Genomic DNA, 22,670 nt, shown 5'->3' with positions numbered 1-22,670 from the left:
GGACCAGAGAATTGCCTTAGTTCCAGCAACTGAATCCTGCGCCGCAGGAACAGCCTCGTGGCCAGCCCCATGCAGCAGGTTCTTTTCTTGCGGCCGTCAGTTTAGTTCTCGCCAGGAATAGGAAGCTTTGGGGGGAGGCAAGGCGACTGGCATTATCCGAAATAGACGCCATTTCCTCGGTGCTCGTGAAGTATAACAGCGGACACACACGTCTGGAAAGACGAGGGACACATCACAAACTGTCTTCCATGCTTCTGGAAGTCACACAACGGAAATCATGGCCGCGATGGACTATGATGATGCCCAGCGGAAGCTGGCTTATACGTTGCTTTTGGAGCTGATGTCGTGCGTTTATCCTCCCGTCTCCTACCCTTCCTTGCATTTGCATCTGATAGGCAACGATCGACCGTGGGTGTTCTCGGCTTGCTAACGGTAGAGGTGCATGTCTGCATGCACGTATATCCAATAGATACCAGTTTGCCTCCCCCGTCCGATGGATTGAAACGCAAGATGTGGTGCTCAGCCAATACCGGGCCGAACGCATCGTGGAGATCGGCCCGGCGGCGACCCTGACGAACATGATGGCTCAGACGGTGCAGTCCAAATTCTTGCATCGTGATCGAGCCTCTCTACTGAAGCGACAACTCTTGGCCTCGGAGAAACACGGGAAGGAGATCTACTATGAGTATGACGGGGCTCTTCCTGCTTCTATACCCACAGCTACTTCTACTTCGACTTCTACTTCTACTTCGACTGCTACTGCTGCTGCCACTCCCGCTCCCGCTCCCGCTCCCGCTCCCGCCACCGCTCCTACCACTACCAAGCCTTCAGCCTTGGCGCCTGAGGCCGCCACTCCCACTCCTGCGCCTGCAGCCTTGGTGCCTGAGGCCGCCATCGACGACCAGCCTCCCCGCGCATTTGAAGTCATTCGCACGCTCCTCTCTCGAGTCCTCAAGATCGCCGTCACCGATATCGTCGGCACCCAAAGTATCAAGTCCTTAGCCGGAGGACGTTCGACCCTGGAAAATGAGATCATCGGCGATCTCAACAGCGAGTTCGGCTCCTTGCCCGATCGCGCCGAAGACCTCACCGTCACCGACCTCAGCGATGTCCTCCAGAAGGCTTTCACCGGCCAAATGCGCAAGGTCATGCTGAAGATGCTCCATGCCATGTTTGCCTCCAAAATGCCTGGGCAGTTCACCGTGGCCACCACCAGAGCATACCTGCAGTCTCGCTGGGGCTTAGGGTCCGGCCGACAGGATTCGATCCTGTTGTTGGCCATCGCACAGCAGCCGGCGAGTCGCATCAGCGAGGAGCCGGAAGCGAAGGCCTTCTTTGATGGGCTGGTGCAGGTGTATGCCACCGAGCAAGGTTTGACGCTGGGAGGGACCACGGGGGCTGGGGCAGAAGAGTCAGCGGGCGGCCATGCGATGATGCTGGATCACAAAACCCTGGAGGCGTTAACCGGAGGCCAGCAGGAGTTGTCCAAGGCGCTGTTGAAGCTGTATTCCAAGCATCTAGAGATCGATCTGGACCAGGATCGACGCGCGTTGGATGACCTGCAGGTGACGGTGGAGAAAGACCTGCGGGCAGCGCTGGACCAGATCCATCAGGAGCTGGGTGAGGACTTCACCTCGGGCGTGCAGCCACAGTTCAGCGCGAAAAAGGCCCGACGCTTTGATAGTGCGTGGAGCTGGGCGCTGCAGGACTTGCTGCATTTGTACTATGAAGTGTCCCGGACGGACGGCAAGGATGCCGATCTGCAGCTGGCGACGCAGCGCTGCGAGCATATTCAGGATGCAGCAGACCCCCGGCTGTTGGATGTGTTGCAACATATCGTTGGGAAATTCGAGGAGCAGCCCTTGCTGGCATCCTTGTTTACCGGGCTGGCCGAGCGGTGTCGCGAGTCGTTGCACCGCGGTCCCAAGTATCTGGCCCGTCCCGATAGTCGCGGTCCCTGCACGACGATCACTGCCGCAGGAGAAATCTCCTACACCGAGCAGGAGCGCCCCGTGCCAGCTCCGCTCGCCGAGTTGGTCTCTCTTCCCGGCACCGAACCTCCGTTGGAGCCTTATCTGCATCTGAAGGAGCGGACGGGTTCCTCCTGGAGATACAGTCCTGACCTCACGGAGCAGTATCGCGCTGTGCTTGAGCAGGCGACGACCAGCGGGGAGTCCTTCGTCGGCCGCGCGGTGCTCCTGACAGGTGCCGGGGTGGGATCCATCGGGGCGGAAGTCCTGAAGGGCCTGCTCTCCGGCGGTGCACGCGTGATCGTCACCACCAGCCGCTTCTCCTCCAGTGTCGTCCGCAAGTACCAGGATCTGTACACGCAGTTCGGGGCCCGCGAATCCGAACTGGTTGTCGTGCCTTTCAACCAAGCCAGCTCCCAGGACGTCGCCGCGCTGATCGACTACATTTACGGACCCAACGGGCTGCACTGGGATCTCGACCACATCCTGCCCTTCGCAGCCATCCCAGAAAATGGCCGAACTATCGAGAAGATTGACCCGCACGCCGAGCTTGCTCATCGAACCATGATGACCAATACCCTGCGTCTGTTGGGCGCAGTCAAAACGCACAAGGAAGCACAAGGCTCGCGCACGCGACCCACCCAAGTCATCCTTCCTCTCTCGCCCAACCATGGCACCTTCGGCGGAGACGGCCTGTACAGTGAGTCCAAGCTGGGGCTCGAAGCGCTCTTCAACCGCTGGCACTCGGAGGACTGGTCGGACTACCTCTCGGTCTGCGGTGCGGTGATCGGCTGGACTCGGGGCACGGGTCTCATGAGCGGCAACAACCTGGTCGCTGAGGGCATTGAGCGCCTCGGGTGTCGAACGTTCTCCCAGCAAGAAATGGCCCAGTGTCTCCTCTGTTTGATGTTCAACCCCATCTCTAGCCTCTGCGAGGAAGCACCCCTGTACGCCGACCTGGCCGGTCGGATGGGTGCGGTGCAAGACCTCCGACAGAAGGTGCAAGAACTGCGCTTGGAGATCAACGAGACGGCGCAGACGCGCAAAGCCCTTCTCGAAGAGTTGGACATGGAAGCCCAATGCTCCTCGGACATTCCACCCACGCCCACTGCGGTCTCTGAGACCAGTGCCCCCAAACCCGTGCCGAAAGCGCACGTCCGCCTCGACTTTCCCGAGGTCCTCGATTATCACCGGGACATTAAGCCGCTCACGGCCGATTTGCAAGGCATGGTCGACCTCGAGCGCGTGGTTGTTGTGACCGGATTTGCCGAGTTGGGCCCGTGGGGCAATGCTCGCACCCGCTGGGAGATGGAAGCGTACGGCGAGTTCTCGCTCGAAGGCTGCGTCGAGATGGCCTGGTTGATGGGACTGATCCGCTACGAGAATGGCACCACACCTGGCTGGGTCGATGCCAAGACGAATGAGCCTGTCTTCGACCACCAGATCAAGCAGAAGTACGAAGAGCACATGCTGGCCCACTCCGGCATCCGTCTCATCGAGCCAGATCTCTTCGGTGGGTACGACCCCGAACGCAAGCAGATGCTGCACGAGGTGCTCATTCAAGAGGACTTCCCGCCGTTGGAGGTGCCCGAGGCCACCGCGCAGCAATTGAAGCTGGAACACGGGGACAAGGTGCATATCGCGCTGGAGCCGGGGACTGACCAGTATCGGGCGGTTCTGAAGAAAGGCGCGAAGCTACTGGTGCCCAAGGCAATGCGGTTTGACCGCTTGGTGGCCGGGCAAATTCCCACGGGCTGGGATGCGAAGAAGTACGGCATATCGGATGATCTGATCTCGCAGGTCGACACGGTCGCCCTGTACACCTTGGTGTGCTCGATTGAGTCGCTGCTCTCGTCCGGAATCACTGACCCTTATGAGATCTACCGCTACATCCATATCTCTGAGGCAGGCAACTGTATCGGCTCCGGTATCGGTGGGTTCAACTCGCTCCAGCAGATGTATCGCGCCCGGTACCAGGAGAGGGACGTGCAGAAAGATATCCTCCAGGAGTCGTTCGTCAATACGATCGGCGCCTGGGTGAATATGCTGCTGATGTCGTCCGCTGGTCCGATGCGCACTCCGGTCGGCGCCTGTGCGACCGCGATTGAGTCGGTCGAGCTCGGCTACGACACGCTCGTCAGCGGTAAAGCGCAGTTCTGCTTCGTCGGCGGTGGGGACGATTTCGGCGAAGAGTTGTCATATGAGTTTGCCAATATGAAAGCGACCTCCAACGCGGTTGATGAGTTCGAGCAAGGTCGTGATGCGTCTGAGATGTCCCGGCCCGCCGCCAGCACGCGCAACGGCTTCATGGAGTCGCACGGCTGCGGTGTCCAGATCCTCACCACCGCCAAACTCGCCTTGCAGATGGGCCTGCCCGTCCGCGGCGTGGTCGCCTTCGTCGAGACTTCGAGCGATAAGGCCAGCCGGTCGGTGCCTGCGCCCGGAAAGGGGATCCTCTCCAAGGCGCGTGAGTCGCAAACCTCCTCTCGCATCGCCTCGCCGTTACTTAAGCTCTCCAACCGGCGCAAGCGTCTCGACTTCCGGAAGAAACAGATTGACTTCGCGCGAGAGGCTGCCCTCGAGGACCTCCAACTCGAGGTCGCCAGCCTTGACTCTTCCGAGGACGTGGAGTCGTATGTCCGTGAGCGCACCAGCCAGATCGAGGCCGAAGCTCGCAAAGACTTCAAGAACGCGCAATACCACCTCGGGAACGCCTTCTGGGCCAATGATCCGACCATCGCACCCCTGCGCGGCGCCCTGGCTGTCTGGGGTCTGGGGGTCGACGACCTGGACGTCGCTTCCTTCCACGGGACTTCGACGAAGCTTAACGAGAAGAATGAGTGCAGCGTCATCCAAACCCAGCTCTCGCACCTCGGCCGCTCCAAGGGCAACGTCATTCTCGGCGTGTTCCAGAAATATTTGACCGGTCACCCGAAAGGTGCGGCGGGCGCGTGGATGTTAAATGGCGCGCTCCAGATCCTCAATACCGGAATCGTGCCAGGCAACCGCAACTTGGATAACGTGGACGTGGAGCTGCAGAAGAACGAGCAGATTGCTTTCCTGAATCGGTCCTTGGAGACGACCGGTCCTGCCGGCCTGCGCGCCATCAGTGTGACGTCCTTCGGGTTCGGGCAGAAAGGCGCTCAGACGATTGTCGTGCATCCTAAGTATCTGTTTGCCACCGTAACAGAGCAGGAGTATCAGGCATACGTGGACAAGCGAGCTCAACGGCAGAAGAAGGCGGATGCATTCTTCTATCGCGGGTTGGCCGCCAACAGTCTTTTCGAGTTGAAGACTGCTACGCCGTGGGCGCCGCAGAAGGAATTGGAGACCCTGTTGGATCCCACGGTGCGCTTTTAGACGGTTGACGAGAGATTATAAGATATTATTACTGGGAGGGATGGCGTTCAGGTTCTGGGTTTTGTCTTAATGTTGTTGTTCTTTCATTCCCGCTCATGTCTTCACTGCTCCATGGCACATATGAGATATATACTGAACTTGGTGGTCTAAAGGGATGTTCACTCGTAGCTTATTTGCTAGGCTAGGAAAGCCTGGATTAAAAATAAAAGTTGATGCTAGCTAGTACAAGGATTAAAAAGCCATTATACCCGATAACTAGAGATGCGTTAGATCAGTCTGTTCTCCCAAACTCGCGGAAACAACTTACCTCCAAGGATGATCTACCAAACCATACTGGATCTCCTCAATCCACTTCTTGACTTTCAGACTCACCGGACCGGCCTCTTCGTCCTTCTTCAGGCCACAATCGATTGTCTGGTCGTTCCACTGAATGGATCTGACGGGCGAGACGACCACCGCGGTGCCCGCGCCAAACACCTCTGACAGCCGTCCTTCCCTCGAAGCATTGGCCAGTTCCTTCATGGTGATGCTCCTCTCACTTATGTCCATCCCCTCTTTGCTCAGTCTCTCCCTCGCAAGCTCCAGAATGGATGTTCTGGTCACCCCGGGCAGGATTGTGCCATCCAACGGGGGCGTCACCAGCTCTGTCCGGCCGGTGTCCGGATTCACCCAGACCACGAACAGATTCATTGTCCCAGCCTCCGTCACATACTCGTCCCCTTCGCTATCGGCCAACAACCAGAGATTCTGTTGGAAGCCCGCCGCTGCCGCATCCTCCTGCGGCACAATGCTGGGCGCATAGTTCCCCCCAACCTTGAACTCGCCCACCCCACCCGGCCACGCGCGCACCGGCGACCGCGTCGCCTGCAACGAGACAGCCTTCATGCCGCCCGCAAAGTAATTCCCCATGGGGCTGGCAATCACATAGAGCAGCGCTGACCGCGGCCGCGAGACGCTGATGCTGGCCTCCGTGCCCATCAACGTCGGTCGCAGGTAGAGGGAATATCCCGGCAGAGGGGGAATAAACCCCTTCTCCAGCTCCACATACCGGGCCAGCAGATCTAACATGCTCTCCTCATCAAAGGTGGGCAGCGCCAGTCTCGCTGCCGACCGGTTGAGCCTCTGCAGGTTCTTTTGGGGGCGGAACAGGCGTGCATTGCCCTGTGGGTCCTTGTAGGCTTTCATGCCCTCGAAGCAGGTGAAGGCGTAGTGCAGGACGCAGGCGGCAGGGTCGAGGGGCATTTTGCCGTAGGGAGTGATCTGGGGATTCGTCCAGCCATGTTCTGTGGTCCATTCGAAGGTGAAGATGTGGTCTAATGTGCAGCTGGTTGCAGCTGATTAGAGGGCATCCATGGATGACGGGGAAGATCGGGGACAGTCACGTGATCGTCACGCACCTGTAAAAGCCCTTCCAAACTGTAACTGTCCGGCATCGGGCGGGGGGCTCGGCGATTGCGTCTTCTGGATGCGGAGAGAGGACAAGGCAGCTTGCGACCGGGCAGATTGCGGCGACGAGTAGTGGCGACAGTGATGAGGCCTGGGTGAGGCCGTGCGGATCGGGGTGTGGATCGTGCGAGGCAAGCGGGGGAGGAACCGATGAGCCATCTCTCACGGTTCAAGGTTGGCAGTGGGGATCTCAACGGGTTGGTCGGTTGGGAGGACTCGTATACCAATCTTCGGACTCTTGCCGATCATTCATCTTAAGTAGGGGGGATGTATATGTAGTCTACCATAGGCACTTACGGACCCGTCAATAACCTCCACTACTTGGCCCATCGTGAGGGCACTGACTGGTAAGCACTCAACCACGCAATTTGAAGGATGAAGGATGAGGATGGGAATGGGGATGGGAATGAGGATGCAGGATGCAGGATGAAGGATGTAACTAATTTAGTTGTTAATGTTAATGCAGCCGCTCAACCTGTCACGATGCTATTTTTACTTGACATTTGCCTGCCTAACACTAACTGATCAAGCGTAAATACGAGGTCCAAGCATGATCAACCTTGAAGGGTTCAGCCTACACGGGCGAGACAGACACCGTGTGATTGGTTGTGTCGGAACCACTAGCTCAAAAGGGGCTAGTCGGCGGGTCCTTGCCGCCCGCTCGATGGCTGAGCCTATTTGACACTTATCCAGAGGAAGCCTAGCGTATCCGAGTCCACCACTCACACCTTGGGGATCGTCCGATTCCTTGGGTTTCCATCTCTAAGGGTAAAGTCATTTCAATACGCAATGCTAAAATCTGACTCGCACACACACACAACTCTTCCCCGATAAACTATCATGAAACTACCTATGAAACTAACCGGCTCACTATGCATTCCTTTCTCTCTGGTTCTTTGTCTGCAGGATTCAATAATCCAGGAGCCTCTCTCACCCACCTCCCTGGAATGGTGCTGCCTGACTGGGCCCGGTGGGTTGAAGGCCGGTCAGGGGCTAGTCTCGGCGATCTCCCAGTCTCACCATGCATGGCATGGGGTTGAAGCTTTCGGCGGCAATGGTCTGTCGGTTATGTTTCTGCCTGACTTTTTTTCTGTCCCGAATATATAGCTTCTGTCATCCTCTTCCTCAACGTCTCTGTCTTTCTTTCCTCAAACGAATGTAAATCACCTCCTCGCTCACCACCATGAGTGCCACCACTACTGCTGCGTCGGCGACATCCGCCTCGGCCACGAGCACGGCAACATGCGTGCCTGTCACTCCGAACAAGAATGGCTATGTGCCACCGGGCGCTTGCGGGAATATCCTCATGTACGAGGCGAACTTCGGGGCTGCCGTCTTGTTCTGTGTCTTGTTCGGTCTTACCACTGCCGTGCATATTTTCCAGGCATTTATGTTCAAGAAGGTATGTCTCTCAATCCCCGCGATTCCCACGCATCCAAAGACACCAAGTTAATAATGCCACCCCACAGCGCTACGCCTGGGTCGTCATCATGGGCGCTCTCTGGGAATTGCTATCGTCCATCATGGCCGCGCTCTTCGCCAAGCACCAAAACAAAGACGCGTACAACACGCCGCATACCATCTTTTTCCTCCTGGCGCCCATCTGGATCAACGCCTTCCTCTACATGACTCTCGGCCGACTGATCTACTTCTTCATTCCGGACGGCCGGCTCGGCGGGGTCTCCGCGAAACGCTTCGGCCAGATCTTCGTGTGGCTGGACATCATCTCCTTCATCGTGCAGTTGGTGGGTGCCGGCTTCACCACCTCGACCGACGCCTCCACCTCCACCACCATGATGGGCGTGCACATTTACATGGGCGGTATCGGACTGCAGGAGTTCTTCATCCTTGTCTTCACCGCGTTTTTCATTTACCTGCAGCGCAAGATGACCGAGATGGAGCGCAACGGGCAGCTGGACAATGAAAAGGTCGCGCGCGGCAGCGGCTTCGGGTGGCGCTGGCTCTTCTACGCCATTTATGCGGCCTTATTCCTGATCACCGTGCGTATCGTCTTCCGCCTGGCGCAGTACTCCCGGGGCACGGACCCGAACAATCCGGTGCTCACCCACGAATGGTACGAGTACGTCTGGGATGCCCTGCCCATGTTCTTCGCCTTGGTTATCCTCAATGTGATCCACCCCGGTCAGATCCTGCAAGGCCCCGACAGCGAGTTCCCGCGTGTCAGCCGCCGGGAGAAGAAACAAGCCAAGCGTGAGAAGAAGCAGGCCAAGTTGGCCGAGAAGGAGGCTCGGAAGGACCGCAAACGCCACCGCAAGCACGGCAGCGTCGCCTTTGATCTGCTCGACGCCCAGGAACGCGGCAACACCCCCCGGGGCTATGATGCCGGCTACGAGGCGGGCTATAATGCGGGTACTACAGCGGGGGACCGGCCACAGAGAACGTGGTATGATCAGCAGGGGAATGAGGTTAGACGGTGATTGTGCGATGGGATAAGCAATTTGATGTGTTATGAATCTGATTCTTGGGCTGAATGCCCTTTTCTACCGTTTTCCTTTTCATTGCCGTTGTTAGAAATGGTCTATTCACTTTGTTTCTGCGAAAGATACAATATACAGATATCCGGGCGGCCGCAATTCATAGCGCAAGGGGTGTTTGGGTGATCAATATCTTGGTTTGGGGTCTTTTTCTGTTCTCTGCTTTGTTTTCCTTGTTGAATATCCACGTCATCAGACAGCTGCTGCACATACTTGATTGATCGTTACCACAAATTTGACTACTCTGAGTGCCACGCTACGTGCTATTCAACTCTTCGACTCTTGATTCGCCGAATCTGGACCCTGAGTCTTAATTCTTCTTAGAGCATTACTAGTGGCTTGGAGGGCCGACAAGTCTAGATTGGCCCCTTTTCCCCTAGCCACCGCAACTATTACCAGAGCATGTCATGTGCATAGATCGGAAGTGATCAACCATGCATGGAGTGAAATGGTAGATTTTGGAAAGACACCGATACCCATAAACTATTCTAGTTGGCAGTGACCTCCACAACTGGCTGAGTCTGTTCTCGGGCTTCTGGATCCACCACCTGCCTCAACCAGCCAAACGAATCCGCCACATCGCCCTTCTGAATCGCCTTCAGCTTCGTCGACAACTTCTCACAGACACTGCCCGGCTTGTCGCTAGTCTTATAATTGAACACCTGGTCCTTCGACCGGTGCGTAATCGATCGGATGGAGGTGATCATGGCCGCCGTGCCGACAGCAATAACCTCGTCGAAGTAGGCGAGCTCGTCGTAGGGGATCTAACGAAATCAGTTAGTAATGGCACGAGGGCCGACACAAACTTGAGAGAGAACACTCACAGGCCGAACCTCCACCCTCCAGCCGAGAGACCTGGCCAAGTCGATCACACTCGTACTCGTCACGCTCTTAATCACACACCGACTGTTCGGCACAACCAAGGTATATCCTCCCTCTACCCCACCGTCACTGTACTTAATTCCGACAAACCCCGAGGTACTAAACTCATCGATTTCACTTCTCGTCCGACTATCCAGGTGCAGGGTGATCCCGAACCCCTCCTTCCGGGCCTTATCACTCCATTTGAGCACCGGCGCGTAGTTGCCGCCGACCTTGACGTTCCCAACGCCTACGGGGGCAGCGCGGTCCAACTCCTCAAGCACCACCGCATCCACCGGTAGCGTGCCGTGGTAGGCGCAGAATGGCAGTGCATAGACACAGAACTTGTACTGCATACCGGCCGCCACCGGCATCCAGCCGCCGGACCCAAACGCCAGGGGCCGGATGTACAGGGCCGCTTCGGTCTCGTGCGGGGGCACGAACTCGCTGTTGCGGGCGACGGCGAGATTCACCGCGTTCCAAAACAGGGACTCGGGGATGGCGGGAATTGAGACAGCTTCGCAGGAGCGCTGCATGCGGAGGCCGTGGTCGGTGGGACGGAAGACTTGGATCTGGCCACGTTTGTTGCGGTAGGCTGGAACGTTGTGTCGGGTCAGTGAGTGAGCTTGCAGTTGGACAAACAATGGGGGTGAGTGAATCTGGTGGAGAGTATACCTTTCATGCCCTCAAACACCTGCTGTCCATAGTTCAGCCCTGGCGCGAGGCCATGGACTCGGAGATAGTGGTCTTCCACGAATACAGGATCCGACCATGTTCCAGTTTGGAAGTTGAAGTCGCTTTCCACGTGGCCGTTGACTACCTAAGGTGATTAGTATAGCTTCTGACAGAGGAGTATGTGGCTGATGGTGTACCGTCCAAGAAGGAGACGCCGACTTTCTCCCATTCTGTCCCGCTACATTAGCCATTGCATTGTGAACAGGAGTCCAAAGACAGCATACCAATATTCGTCACGGGCTCAGCGGGAAAGTTTGACATCTTGGACAGCACAGTTGACCAAAAGGCTGGTTTGTGAAGGTGGGGGAGTGTGGAAGGGGGGGTTGGGTGAAGAGTAGGTGGTTTGTTCGTGATCTACAACACAACTTACAAACATCACTTTAATAGCCAAGTCTTCCACACCGACCAACTATCTCCTGTCACCATTGGACTAGCTCTCACAGCCTTGTGGAAAGCCCGAGTCAAACCATGCTATTCTGCTCACTTCCACCACTTCCTTGCGTCTCATGATGCCGATGTCTCGATTCTGGAACTAGTTCTTGGGGGCCTTTTTTCTCCCTCCATTCAGGCTCTGCCATAGTCTTCTGCACGTTGCTATATTTTTTCTTTTGATAAGTGCATAGGATATGACCCACCGAACACGAGGAAGACGCAGATCCCACATGGCTATGGCTTTAGACCACTAAGCACCGTACTAAGGAGAAAGAAATCATGCAGCACCTGCATATACGGCTTCAGATACCGTATTGTCCGGTTAGGTCACACGGCAGCATCTAATCTTCAGCTTGCAGCGACTAAGCCTTAGTGCTCCGTGTGGATTGAGCCGCAAGGGTCCACCAAGCTTCCTGTCAGCCTTGGTGCAGAAATGGTTGGTGGAACTATCAGTTAGGGTAGCATCAAAGGAAGATTGAAGGATCAGTCGTATTTCCCTCAGCTTGGTCTCGGCCCTGTGGGGCTGTTAGGGCTGTGATGGTGGTATGATTGACATACAGTACTGTATGATAATACAATACGGTACTGTATCTGGTATGATACCGTCTGTTATCTTACCCGTCATGAAACACGCCCCTCAATTACCGCTACTGCACCTGGAATGCAGCGACTGCTTGAAATCCTGCAATGTAAGCACTAGCATCGGTGGAATATTCTTTGTAAGTCGATACGACTGTGCGTCGACTTCTGCAGTGTCAGCACTACCATGGCGGAATAGAGGCAATCAGGAATATACAGCCGCACGACGGCCAAGTTCTGCCAAGCCCACGAAGACGCCAATCCTGCAGGAGTTGACTATAGCCGGTAGTCAATACACTGCGCAATCTTCTCCTCGCCAAAGTAAAATCGTACCACGGTGGCTTGGAATCAATTGGAATACAGGAGAGAAGGCTCGTTGGATAGCAATTCACAGCGAAGTCCCGAAATCCTGCCAACAGTGGTGGACTTGCTGGTGGGAGGGAGGTCTCGAGGCTCACCAAGGTTGCGGCTTTGTAATCTATATATTCCCCCATTCCTCTGCGCGATCCACTTCTCCGACCATTAGAACACTGTGACCACACCACGCACACCATTAATCATGCTCAATCTGACATCTTCCCTGTTCTCCCGCGGTCACCGCCGGATCTGCGGTTCGATCATCGGCCTCAGGCAGCCGAGTCGATTCCTTGCAACGACAGCAGGATCGCCGCTACAAGAATAGTATGACTTCCCCTACCCCGACCCACCTTTCTTGGTGCGTCTGCGTCGTCGATCTGTGATCCTGATAGATGCCATGTTTCAGCTTCGTGGTCGTCTTCAACAAGAAGAATACTGGACTGGCGGACCCGTCCCCGTGTTCTCAACCCATCAAATTCAAGAACCAGGATATTGTCCTCACGTTCGCGGGAGATATGTTGTCTTCTCCCACGCCGGTCTTGGAGTCGGCCCCTGCGGGGACCCTGGGAGCCTGCTTTGCGTGCCAGGCACCGAGTGAGGAGAGTGTGTTGAAGGCAATCCAGGCACATGAAAATGCTGTCAAGGTAGGTGATGCTCTGCAAGTGCGTGGTCCAACGAGGTTGGTGGCTAATGCAGGTATAGGGGCTGTGGGACGTTGAGTCGGTGGAGATCTCTGCGCTGGAGACGATCCATACGGGGGACTTTGATAGGCTTAGTTGAGAGTTGAGGTTTGCGATTCTATTGTAGCGTGATCTTTTTTTCTTTTTCTTTTTTGTGGTTTCTAATCGTTCGGTGCGCATATGTGTGGTTGGCCCAAATATGCGATGATGAGGCGAGGCTTTTTGATTATAGTATTTGTTTGTTGTATGTTCGGTGTGATAGCTAGGCTCCTACAGTCTTGGAGTCTCTGGTCAAGTCGGGGTCTTTCGTTTTGTTTATATATGCAGTTATATGTTCGAACTCAACCGTACCATCTCATTAACTAGCCCCGAAGGTTTACCTCTTGGAAACATCTGATGATTTGAGATGGGAAGACGAGAGACAGGGAGGAAATATATACGGCGTTTGAAGTAGGATGCGACCATTAAATCTTCACCCTGATATCGCAAGGCCACTCGTTAAATTGTTCAGACCAAAGTCCCAAGCTTCGTTTCTATTGACAGCTAAAAGAAGAATAGCACCCTAGTACATCGTCATCGAGACATTGTTGCTGCCTACCGACATCCTTCGATCAACTGCAGGCCGGCCAGCTTATAAAACAACGTGAGTCTCTCTACCATCTGCCCACAGGCTCTTCAGATCAGAAATCCCCATATCTCCCCAGCACGCCCGATTCTCCGAACCTAGTCATGGAAGGCAAAACCTCCAAACCAGAGAATCCGCGCGCAATTGCCAGTCCCTTCTGATTTTCGATCTCAAATTGCTCCTTGCCCCAACCAACGGCTCCCTTCTGATCGACCACCGCCGCACCGTCTTCTCCTACGAGCGGTAATAAGCCACACTCTCGCAGTGCCTCTTCCGGCTTCACCGTGACCCTTCCCTCCTTAAACACATATCTCGCCAGCCCGGACGCCAACACAAACTTCGCATCAGGATCTCCCTTGATCTTCCCGTCCTGTGTTAATGCCCCCTTCTTCACAAAGTAACTAACCACGTACACCCATTTCTCGTCCCACGCTAGTACACGCGACCAGATCTCATAGCGCTGCAGCGGCTTGACCTCGCGGTGAAACAGGCATGAGACGCCGCCCATGGCCATCAAGAGCGGCTTCTTTCGGCCGCCGCCAGTGCGCGGCATGCATGAGGCGGAGAGGACGTGCTTAAAGTGCGCCATCATCAGCTGGGTGCGGTTGATATCCAAATCCGAAAAGAAGGTGCTGTTGGACTTGTGGAGGTTGTAATCGCACTCGATGATCGGGTTAGCGCACTCGGTGACCAAGTAGCTGTACAGGCGCGGTCGGCCCTGCGAGTCGATCAAAGGCGCGGGTTGGCGCGAGCGCTTCCAGACCAGTTCGGTGACTAGGCCTTTGAAGAGACGGTACTGAAGGATATTAGTATCTGGAGTCGAAGTCGAAAGGTCGGTAGAGTGCAAGACTTACATGCCAGACGCCCGGTAACCCCTTCACATTCGAGAAAAGAAACAGCATCCCCGCGCCGACCAAGACCCGGTTGAAGGTCAGGGAGTCCCAAACTGCGCCGAGGAGGTTCTCGACATCGCCTCGCGACGCTGGGAGCTGGAACATGGTTGCGGAGGAGAGTCGATGGTACGAAGTTGCAGACTTGGTCAACACATACCACACAGGACGAAAAAGATCAAGGAAGAAATCCCTTCAAGTCAATCCGTCAAGGTGAGAACGTCGAAGGTCGAATGAGGCGGAAATTTCCGCTCGCGTAAGCTGCACTGCTTTTTCTGATGGCCAGTGAGCCTCAGAGGAGAAGGATCTCCGCTAAGTTGGCGTGTGCTGCACGGTGGCGGAGCCCTGATTCTCAGCCTGACGCAAGGATCTAGCGCCGCTGCAGGATTCTCTGTTTTTGCGTAATGTATGTAATGTCCGTCTCGTATGGTCTGTAATGCCCGCAAGATGCAATTACTCTAGGAAAAAAACAAGAAATGCCCACCTGAAGTAAGAATGTAAGATCGGTGAGTATCGTACCTTAGGGCTAACGTCCACCGCATTCCCCGTCTCTATTCCAATACCGTCTCGACCGAACTAAACTCCGAGCTTCTTCGCCAGTGCTTCCTGGAGGATCATGGCGCAGATGAGCGGAAGTAACGAAAAAGGACATTTGTCTCAGCTCGGCTGCGACGGTGACTGCCAGGACGCCAGGATAGATCTAGATTTGGCGGCGAAACGAGGAAAAGAGCAAATGATGGCGAGCTGGAGGGCCAGCGGAAGCAAGTGTATTCCTGGTTGGTGGGTCACAGTATGCAGGAAGTGCCACGAGGGTGACATGACTGCAGGGGTCGTTGAGAGTGTGCCCAGAATACTCGACGTATCCACCATGTAGCAAGGCGTTCACGGCTGGCCTGACTTAACGACGGAGGCGATGATGAATTTTTTGGGGGCCGGCAAACCCTGTGCGAAGGATGGCAAGTGGTTCATTTGTCGTGTTTTCTTCCACGTGGGCCTTCTGCAAGTCCAATCCCTCGCCTGTATATCATCCCAGCGACGTGCAGTCTTTTCTCTTGGGGAGAGACTCGTCGTGGGCGTAAGAGTTTGAGCTGCGCTGGGCTGGCATCTGCACTCAGACGACTGGACCATCACTGCAAGAAGCTCTCGTCCTGTTTTCTGTCTGTATACCCTTGAGATTTCTCTTTGTCGATTGCTCCCCACTCGTTGTGTATACTGTATATGACTCCACTGTCTTTTCTTCACATTCAGTCAAACCTCCTTTGCACTCTCCTTGGCTATCTCATTTCCTTTGCCTTGTTTCTTTCTCAAAAAATGCCGCACCACTCCCGGCCCTCGATAGATCTTGCCGTTCCGCGCAAAATGAAGTCCAATCCCGTCATGGCCGGGGGAAGGAGCTCGTCTGCTTCGTCGGATGATCTCTTCTCCCCGGTGATGGAGGTAGATACCCCCATGACAGAGTACCCCTTGGGATCCCCTTCCCCCATGTCCTTACCCCGTGAAGACATTGAGATTGCCTTCCTCCGCTCCCAAGCATCCCTCAAGAAATCGTCTATTCTCAATGATCGGTTTGCAACTACTCTGGATGGCCTGACCACTCGGGCCGTCGACGAGTTGTCCCTCTCCGAAAAAGTCCAAAGCCTTTCCGCTTTTGTGCGCGAGGTCCTCGACAGTGTCGACCAGGTGCATGAGGATGGCCCGCAGGATATTCTCAAGAAGTCCCTGCGGGTATTCAACAAGCATCTGTTCCAGGATGAAGACATCCACAGTGTTGTCGCTTCGCTGCCTCTCGAGCCGGAGGAGAAGTTCCAGATCATCCAGACCTACTACCAAGCTATCAGTGTGACGCAGTTTGTCTCCCCAAAGTGGACGAGTGGCTTGTTGTCTGATGCTCTCTGTCGTCGCGCGAACATTGTGACGGTCTTCAACGGTCAGGGTGTGGAGGGCTACTTCGAGGAACTGCAGCATCTCTTCGATACCTATCCCGGCCAGCTGGCTGAACCCTTGTATAACCTGAGCAAACAATTGAAGGGGCTTGCGGCCGACACCCGCGCTCAAGACATGTACCCTCATGGTCTTGATGTCATGGGCTGGTTGGCGAAGCCGGAGTCACGTCCGTCAGTCGACTATCTCCTCTCTGCCCCCGTCAGTCAGCCTTTGATCGGACTGGTCCAGCTACTCAACTACTACATTACCTGCAAAATTCTCAACAAGACCCCGGGGGAGTTTGCACGTCACCTCAGCGGCGCCGCAGGACACTCTCAAGGCATCGTGGTGGCTGCTCTCTTGGCCACCGTTGTGTCGTGGCCGACCTTCTTCGACGCCGCACGCACCGCCCTCCAGGTGCTATTCTGGATTGGATGTCGTTCCCAACAGTGCTATCCCCCGAGCTCTATTCCTCCTGCCCTGGTCGACCAGTCCGAACGGCTGAGCCCTATGCTGAGTATCAAGGGCGCCTCCCGCGAGCAGTTGCTGCAGCATCTGGCCGAGCACAACAAGTATCTGCCTGCCTCACAGCAAGCCGCTCTGGCTCTGCTGAATGGTCGCCAGCAATTCGTCGTCGCCGGCGATCCTCTCTCCCTCTACGCCTTCGCTAACAAGGTCCGCACGGCTTCGAACAACTCCGGAGGCGCTCCAGCCAACAATGCTCGCGTGCCCTTCAGGCAGAGAACCCCTCTGATCACTGCGCGGTTCCTTCCAATCTCTGTGCCTTTCCACACCAGTCTCCTAGAGGATGCCTCTTCACAGATTATCGAGGACCTCCGCGGGGTGAATGTCCCCGGGACCAGCCTGGTATTTCCAGTTCTTCGCACCGACAATGGGGCTGACCTGCGGGAATATGACAACTTGATCCCCGAGCTCGTGCATATGGTGGTCTGTGGCATCGTCGACTGGGAGAAGGCCACGCGGTTCCCTTCAGCCACGCACTTCCTGGACTTCGGTCCCGGACGCGAGACAGGCATCGGCGCGTTCCTGTCGTCGGCCAAGGCCGGCACCGCGACGCGCATCATCCTCTCGACCACCCTGAGCGGACCCAGCAAGGCCTTGGGCTACATGCCGGAACTGGTGAGCCGCAAGCGTTCAGTTGTCTACAATACCAGTTGGGAACAGGACTATGCCCCCCGCTTGGTCCGGGTCGGTGACGAGACGATCCTCGACACCCGGTTCTCGCGGGTTCTGGGCCTGCCCCCGGTCATGGTGGCAGGAATGACGCCGACCACCGTCTCCCCGGACTTCGTCGCCGAGGTGATGAACGCAAACTACCACATCGAGTTCGCGGGTGGCGGCTACCACAATGCCGACGGGATGCGCGCTGCCCTACAACAGCTAGTGCAGTCCATCCCGGCCGGCCGTGGCATCACCTGCAACCTCATCTACGCGAATCCCCGGGCGATGGGCTGGCAGATTCCGCTACTCAGCCAGCTACGCAGGGAGGGCGTGCCGATTACGGGCCTGACCATCGGCGCGGGCGTGCCCTCCATCGACATCGCCAGCGAGTATATCCGTGACCTCGGACTCTCGCACATCGCCTTCAAGCCGGGTTCGAAAGATGCGATTGACAGTGTGCTCCGCATTGCCGAGGCGAATCCCAAGTTTCCCATCCTCCTGCAGTGGACGGGCGGCCGGGGCGGGGGGCATCACTCGTACGAAGACTTCCACGAACCGATCCTCGAGCGCTACGCACAGATCCGCGCATACTCCAACATTATCTTGGTGGCGGGCAGTGGCTTCGGCAGCAGCGATGATACCTACCCCTACCTGACGGGGTCGTGGTCCAAGGCACTCGGCTATGCTGCCATGCCCTTTGACGGAATTCTGGTGGGCAGCCGTGTCATGACGGCGAGGGAGGCGCGCACCAGCCCGGCGGTGAAGCAGGCGATTGTGAATACGCCCGGTGTGCCGGACGCGCAGTGGGAGAAGACCTACCAGAAGGCAACGGGCGGTGTTATCACGGTCACGTCGGAGATGGGGGAGCCGATCCACAAGCTGGCGACACGCGGGGTGTTGCTGTGGGCTGAGCTGGACAAGCAGGTGTTCTCACTGCCTCCGCCGCAACGAGTTCAGGAGCTGCAGAAGCGAAAGGCCAGCATCATCCGGCGGTTGAACGCCGACTACGCCAAGGTGTGGTTCGGCGTGGACGCCCAGAGTCATCCCTGCGATATCTCCGAGATGACCTACGCCGAGGTGCTCCGCCGGGCGGTCGACCTCCTGTATCTGAAGAGCCAGCAGGCATGGATCGACCCCTCGTATCGGTCGTTTGTGGCCGACTTCGTGCGCTGCGTCGAGAGCCGCATGAGCTCCCGCCAACCGCGCCCTCGCGCCGTGCTTCAACATGATGCACAGCTGGACCGTCCAGAGGCATTCCTGGCCGACTTACTGGCAGCCTATCCGCAGGCGCTGCACGATGTGATCGTCCGCGACGACGAGAACCAGCTGGCCATGCTGTACAAGCAGCCGGGCCGGAAGCCACTGCCATTCATCATTGCGCTGGATGAGTCCTTCGAGTACTGGTTCAAGAAGGACTCGTTGTGGCAGTCGGAGAGACTTGAGGCGGTGATAGACCAGGACATCGGGCGCATCTGCGTGCTACACGGTCCGGTGGCGGCGCAGTACACCACTGTGGCCGATGAGCCGGTCAAGCAGATCCTCGACAACATTCACAAGCCACATGTGCACGCAATCCTGCAGCGACTCTACGCGGGCAAAGAAGCCCGGGTCCCTAGTCTGGATTACCTGTACTCGGCCGGGGTATTGCCGTCGACGGGCCCTCCGGTGGAGGTGGCCAATGTCAACTATGTCAAGCACAGCCGTTCCTACGACCCGCCGACACTGGCCTATGATCTCGATGCCCTCGCCGAGACCCTTCCGACCGAGGAGCAGTGGCTCGAACTGATTGGCGGGACGAAACCCTCGTGGCGCAAGGCCTTGGTGACGTTGAACGAGATTGTGCAGGGCAAGAGACTGGCCAAGAACCCCATCAAGGGCCTCTTCGCGCCGCGCGCAGGCCTCGGTGTGCGCATCATGCACCCTGACCGTCCGGAGAAGACAGTCATCCTGATGCGGCAGAGCAACAAAGGCCAGGAGAAGGACGATGCCACTGTCGAGATTCGCGCGCTGTCGGCCTCGGACCTCATGCTCACGCTGCGAGCCCCCGTTACCGGTGGCGATCTCCCGGTCGATCTCGTCTTCTACTTCACGTACGAGCCTACGTATGGCCAAAACCCCATCCACGAAGTCATGGATACGCGAAATCAGCGCATCAGCCGCTTCTACGAGCAGCTCTGGGTCGGCGATGCGCCGAAGGCAGGCAGCCGGCATGAGCAGCGAAGCGATGATACCGTCCTAGTGACGCGCGAGGCGATTCTGGATTTCACCAAGGCCATCGACAACCGGAATAGCGCGTATAGCGGGAAGATGAAGTCCAAGTCTAAATTGCTGGCGCCTCTGGACATGGCCATTGTGGTGGCCTGGAAGCCGTTGATGCGTTGTCTCTTCACCGACGCCATCAGTGGGGATATCCTGCAGCTCCTGCATTTGAAGAACGACTTTCAGGTGCTCGACGATGCGAGCCCCATCTGCGAGGGCGATGTCCTGTCGTCTGCCGCGGAGATCGAGTCCATTCGCATCCGACCTGAGTCGGGGAAGGTTGTTCGCGTCCGTGCCACCATCTCCAGGCAGGGGACGCCCATCATCACCGTGGGAAGTGAATTCATCCTCCAGGGCCGATACGAGGATTACCACAATACGTTCGACAAGAACAAGGAGGAGCAGGTGTACAAGCTGCCGTTGCAGTCGCGGAGGGAAGTGATTCTGCTGGCGTCGAAGCCCTGGTTCCAAATTGCTGCCGGAGCCAGTCTCGATGACCACCTGCATGAGGAGCTCACCTTTCGACTGCGGAGTTCGTACCAGTTTCGCGATGCCCACGCCTATAGCGAGATAGAGACTTATGGAACTGTCAGCTGCACTGTCGGGACTGGGGAGGTGACCATTGGAACAGTGAGGTTTAAGAGCCACTCGCACTTCAAAAACCCGGTGCTGGACTTCCTGAGCCGTCGCGGACATGCATCGACTGAGGTCAAAGAATTTCCAACTTCCGTCCCTCTGGCGGCGGAGATAGAGATGACGATGCCACAGTCCAGCAACCATTACGCCTCCGCCTCGGGCGACAGCAATCCCATCCACCTGTCGCGGGCCTTTGCGCAGTATGCCGGCCACGATGGCCGGGTCATCCACGGCATGCAGACCAGCGGCCTCGTTCGGGGACTGGTGGAGCTGCACGCGGCGGAAAATGACCCGACACGCATGAAGACCTGGTCAGCCTCGTTCCAGGGCAAGGTGACGCCCGGCGAGACGCTGCTGGTGGACATGAACCACACGGGCATGAACCATGGCCGTCTGATGATTGTCGCAACCGCCCGGTCCGCGGAGTCCGGTCTCGAGGTGTTTCGCGCCACCGCAGAGCTGGCGCAGAAGCCAGGAGCGTACCTTTTCACCGGTCAGGGCAGTCAGAAGCCTGGAATGGGGATGGATCTGTATGAGACGAGTGCCGCCGCGCGCCGGGTCTGGGACACGGCCGAGACATTCTTCGTGGATACCTACGGGGTTTCCATCTTGGAGATCGTGCGCAACAACCCTAAGGAGTACACGGTGCACTTCGGAGGAAGCCGGGGCAAGGCTATTCGAGAGAACTACATCTCGCTAGACTTCGAGGTGGTCAACGACCAAGGTGAGATTGAGTCGGTGCGCGCTTTCAACGAAATAACCCCGACCACGCGCTCCTTCACCTACACGTCCACCGGCGGGCTGCTGCACGAGACCATCTTCACGCAGCCCTCGCTGGTGCTCATGGAGCTGGCGCGCATTCATGACATGCGGGAGCGCGGCCTGATCAATGAGGACAGCTGCTATGCGGGGCACTCGCTGGGCGAGTATTCGGCACTGGCAGCCATGGGGGAGATTTTCACTCTGGAGGGAGTTACGGCCACCGTCTTCTATCGGGGGCTGACGATGCAGAAGTCGATCGAGCTGGACCATTCTGGTCGAGATTATTCTATGGTGGCTGCCAACCCCAGTCGGGTTTCCAAGAGTATGTGAACCATGCTGCCGATGTCCAACAATAACCCTTTTGTACTGACAAAGCTTCTACGCAGACCTTAAAGAATCTGATCTCTGTGACATTGTCAAGGCAGTCGAAGCCGCAACCGGAGGACTCTGCGAGATTGTCAACTTCAACGTGAAGTCGACCCAATACGTGTGTGCCGGTGATGTATGTGCCCTGTGTGCCCCTAAACCTGCGCCCTGCTTCCTAGTCACTAACCACCAAAAACAGCTTCGAAGCTTGGACTGCCTGGCAGGCGTCGTCGACCACTTGGTGGCCCACCCCAAACTACTGGCGTCCATGGACACGCTCAAGGCTGCCATTCCCGACATTGTGCAGGAATGTCTCGCGCAGACTGATGCCAAACCGACACCGTTGGAGCTTCAGCGTGCGAAAGCCACAATCCCCCTAAAGGTCAACGTGCCATTCCACAGTAGCCTTCTCCGCCCTGGGGTTGACACCTTCCGACGCAGCCTCTGCAAAGCCATCCCCGAGCACATGGTTCGTCCAGAGAAGCTGATCGGAAAGTACATTCCCAACCTGACGGCGCAGCCATTTGAGTTGAGTAAGAGTTACTTTGAACAGGTGCTGGCCATCTCTGAGAGCCCTCGTGTAAGGGAAATCTTGGAGAATTGGGATCAAGTAGCACCTGTTGCTGTTTGTTGAGCAGGGGTGGGCTCCGGATCCGAAAATGTGATATTCCTTAGGCGTTGGATTCATTTCTCTTTTGCTTGACTTTCTGACGTGCAGAAAGTTTGATATTTGGATTATCGGTCCTGTAGATAATTTATTTTTTCCCGTTTGCTTACTAGTTAACATGAAGACGCTTTCTACGACATTTTTCTGCCACATTGTTCCACCCCATGTTCTGCATCAACCTATTTCTGCACCATAATTTCAACCTCATGTACTGAACTTCGAGCAGACTCTAGAAACACTTATTTACTACCCATTGCTTGTCTTTTCTCAAACAGCCTATGATTCATATCCATTTGTCGTATCACCTCCTTCCATCGCTTCTTCATGCTGGATCAAGAAGATGCAACACAAAATATGCGCGGGTGGACCTTTCAGTGTGCGAATGAAACTCTCGCTATTCTATCCACTTTTCTTGCTGTGATGGTCAGGATCCTGCTATGCGGCA

General features: G+C 56.3%; 7 protein-coding genes across 7 annotated transcripts; 4 read left to right on the top strand and 3 right to left on the bottom strand.

The window, feature by feature from the left end:
• The first annotated feature begins 36 nt into the window (after positions 1 to 36).
• On the top strand, positions 37 to 5,500 carry BO97DRAFT_409348 (putative fatty acid synthase subunit alpha). Its single transcript, XM_025696045.1, has 2 exons — positions 37 to 345; positions 470 to 5,500. Exons 1-2 carry the CDS (start codon positions 278 to 280, stop codon positions 5,328 to 5,330), a joined length of 4,929 nt encoding a protein of 1,642 aa, XP_025546094.1. The 5' UTR covers positions 37 to 277; the 3' UTR covers positions 5,331 to 5,500.
• Positions 5,470 to 7,175, bottom strand: BO97DRAFT_409346 (putative branched-chain amino acid aminotransferase). The gene is made up of 3 exons (XM_025696044.1): positions 6,728 to 7,175; positions 5,638 to 6,643; positions 5,470 to 5,585 (listed from the first exon to the last, which is right to left on the bottom strand). Exons 1-3 carry the CDS (start codon positions 6,933 to 6,935, stop codon positions 5,573 to 5,575), a joined length of 1,227 nt encoding a protein of 408 aa, XP_025546093.1. The 5' UTR covers positions 6,936 to 7,175; the 3' UTR covers positions 5,470 to 5,572.
• Positions 7,176 to 7,628: 453 nt separating this feature from the next.
• Positions 7,629 to 9,528, top strand: BO97DRAFT_409344 (RTA1 domain-containing protein). Its single transcript, XM_025696043.1, has 2 exons — positions 7,629 to 8,178; positions 8,246 to 9,528. The coding sequence occupies exons 1-2, from the start codon at positions 7,960 to 7,962 to the stop codon at positions 9,212 to 9,214; spliced, it is 1,188 nt and encodes a 395-aa protein (XP_025546092.1). The 5' UTR covers positions 7,629 to 7,959; the 3' UTR covers positions 9,215 to 9,528.
• Positions 9,529 to 9,711: 183 nt separating this feature from the next.
• BO97DRAFT_473985 (putative branched-chain amino-acid transaminase) lies at positions 9,712 to 11,206 on the bottom strand. The gene is made up of 5 exons (XM_025700286.1): positions 11,092 to 11,206; positions 11,005 to 11,037; positions 10,808 to 10,948; positions 10,096 to 10,727; positions 9,712 to 10,035 (listed from the first exon to the last, which is right to left on the bottom strand). Exons 1-5 carry the CDS (start codon positions 11,126 to 11,128, stop codon positions 9,760 to 9,762), a joined length of 1,119 nt encoding a protein of 372 aa, XP_025546091.1. The 5' UTR covers positions 11,129 to 11,206; the 3' UTR covers positions 9,712 to 9,759.
• A 1,187-nt stretch (positions 11,207 to 12,393) lies between these two features.
• Positions 12,394 to 13,353, top strand: BO97DRAFT_447223 (uncharacterized protein). The gene is made up of 3 exons (XM_025698750.1): positions 12,394 to 12,559; positions 12,642 to 12,879; positions 12,938 to 13,353. The coding sequence occupies exons 1-3, from the start codon at positions 12,438 to 12,440 to the stop codon at positions 13,013 to 13,015; spliced, it is 438 nt and encodes a 145-aa protein (XP_025546090.1). The 5' UTR covers positions 12,394 to 12,437; the 3' UTR covers positions 13,016 to 13,353.
• Positions 13,354 to 13,425: 72 nt separating this feature from the next.
• Positions 13,426 to 14,678, bottom strand: BO97DRAFT_409341 (acyl-CoA thioesterase). Its single transcript, XM_025696042.1, has 2 exons — positions 14,395 to 14,678; positions 13,426 to 14,336 (listed from the first exon to the last, which is right to left on the bottom strand). Exons 1-2 carry the CDS (start codon positions 14,536 to 14,538, stop codon positions 13,596 to 13,598), a joined length of 885 nt encoding a protein of 294 aa, XP_025546089.1. The 5' UTR covers positions 14,539 to 14,678; the 3' UTR covers positions 13,426 to 13,595.
• Positions 14,679 to 15,505: 827 nt separating this feature from the next.
• Positions 15,506 to 22,372, top strand: BO97DRAFT_447221 (putative fatty acid synthase beta subunit). The gene is made up of 3 exons (XM_025698749.1): positions 15,506 to 21,514; positions 21,579 to 21,694; positions 21,758 to 22,372. Exons 1-3 carry the CDS (start codon positions 15,649 to 15,651, stop codon positions 22,190 to 22,192), a joined length of 6,417 nt encoding a protein of 2,138 aa, XP_025546088.1. The 5' UTR covers positions 15,506 to 15,648; the 3' UTR covers positions 22,193 to 22,372.
• Positions 22,373 to 22,670: the final 298 nt, after the last annotated feature.

Source organism: Aspergillus homomorphus (assembly GCF_003184865.1).
Source record: "Aspergillus homomorphus CBS 101889 unplaced genomic scaffold BO97scaffold_80, whole genome shotgun sequence".
NCBI classification, from domain to species: domain Eukaryota; kingdom Fungi; phylum Ascomycota; class Eurotiomycetes; order Eurotiales; family Aspergillaceae; genus Aspergillus; species Aspergillus homomorphus.
The sequence above is the reverse complement of the archived record's forward strand: the minus strand, read 5'-3'. Positions and strand labels throughout refer to the sequence as shown.

Bases quoted from the DNA above. Each gene is read 5' to 3' on its own strand.
- BO97DRAFT_409344 (XM_025696043.1), top strand. From the start codon at position 7,960: ATGAGTGCCACCACTACTGCTGCGTCGGCGACATCCGCCTCGGCCACG. The intron at 8,179-8,245 runs GTATGTCTCTCA...GCCACCCCACAG, and splicing joins AGGCATTTATGTTCAAGAAG to CGCTACGCCTGGGTCGTCAT.
- BO97DRAFT_447221 (XM_025698749.1), top strand. From the start codon at position 15,649: ATGACTCCACTGTCTTTTCTTCACATTCAGTCAAACCTCCTTTGCACT. The intron at 21,515-21,578 runs GTATGTGAACCA...GCTTCTACGCAG, and splicing joins CCCCAGTCGGGTTTCCAAGA to ACCTTAAAGAATCTGATCTC. The intron at 21,695-21,757 runs GTATGTGCCCTG...CACCAAAAACAG, and splicing joins AATACGTGTGTGCCGGTGAT to CTTCGAAGCTTGGACTGCCT.
- BO97DRAFT_409348 (XM_025696045.1), top strand. From the start codon at position 278: ATGGCCGCGATGGACTATGATGATGCCCAGCGGAAGCTGGCTTATACG. The intron at 346-469 runs GTGCGTTTATCC...TATATCCAATAG, and splicing joins TTGCTTTTGGAGCTGATGTC to ATACCAGTTTGCCTCCCCCG.
- BO97DRAFT_473985 (XM_025700286.1), bottom strand. From the start codon at position 11,128: ATGTCAAACTTTCCCGCTGAGCCCGTGACGAATATTG. The intron at 10,949-11,004 runs GTACACCATCAG...CACCTTAGGTAG, and splicing joins CGGCGTCTCCTTCTTGGACG to TCAACGGCCACGTGGAAAGC. The intron at 10,036-10,095 runs GTGAGTGTTCTC...TGATTTCGTTAG, and splicing joins GGAGGGTGGAGGTTCGGCCT to ATCCCCTACGACGAGCTCGC.
- BO97DRAFT_409341 (XM_025696042.1), bottom strand. From the start codon at position 14,538: ATGTTCCAGCTCCCAGCGTCGCGAGGCGATGTCGAGAACCTCCTCGGC. The intron at 14,337-14,394 runs GTAAGTCTTGCA...AATATCCTTCAG, and splicing joins GGTTACCGGGCGTCTGGCAT to TACCGTCTCTTCAAAGGCCT.
- BO97DRAFT_409346 (XM_025696044.1), bottom strand. From the start codon at position 6,935: ATGGCTCATCGGTTCCTCCCCCGCTTGCCTCGCACGATCCACACCCCG. The intron at 6,644-6,727 runs GTGCGTGACGAT...GCTGCACATTAG, and splicing joins GTTTGGAAGGGCTTTTACAG to ACCACATCTTCACCTTCGAA.
- BO97DRAFT_447223 (XM_025698750.1), top strand. From the start codon at position 12,438: ATGCTCAATCTGACATCTTCCCTGTTCTCCCGCGGTCACCGCCGGATC. The intron at 12,560-12,641 runs GTATGACTTCCC...GCCATGTTTCAG, and splicing joins GGATCGCCGCTACAAGAATA to CTTCGTGGTCGTCTTCAACA. The intron at 12,880-12,937 runs GTAGGTGATGCT...ATGCAGGTATAG, and splicing joins CACATGAAAATGCTGTCAAG to GGGCTGTGGGACGTTGAGTC.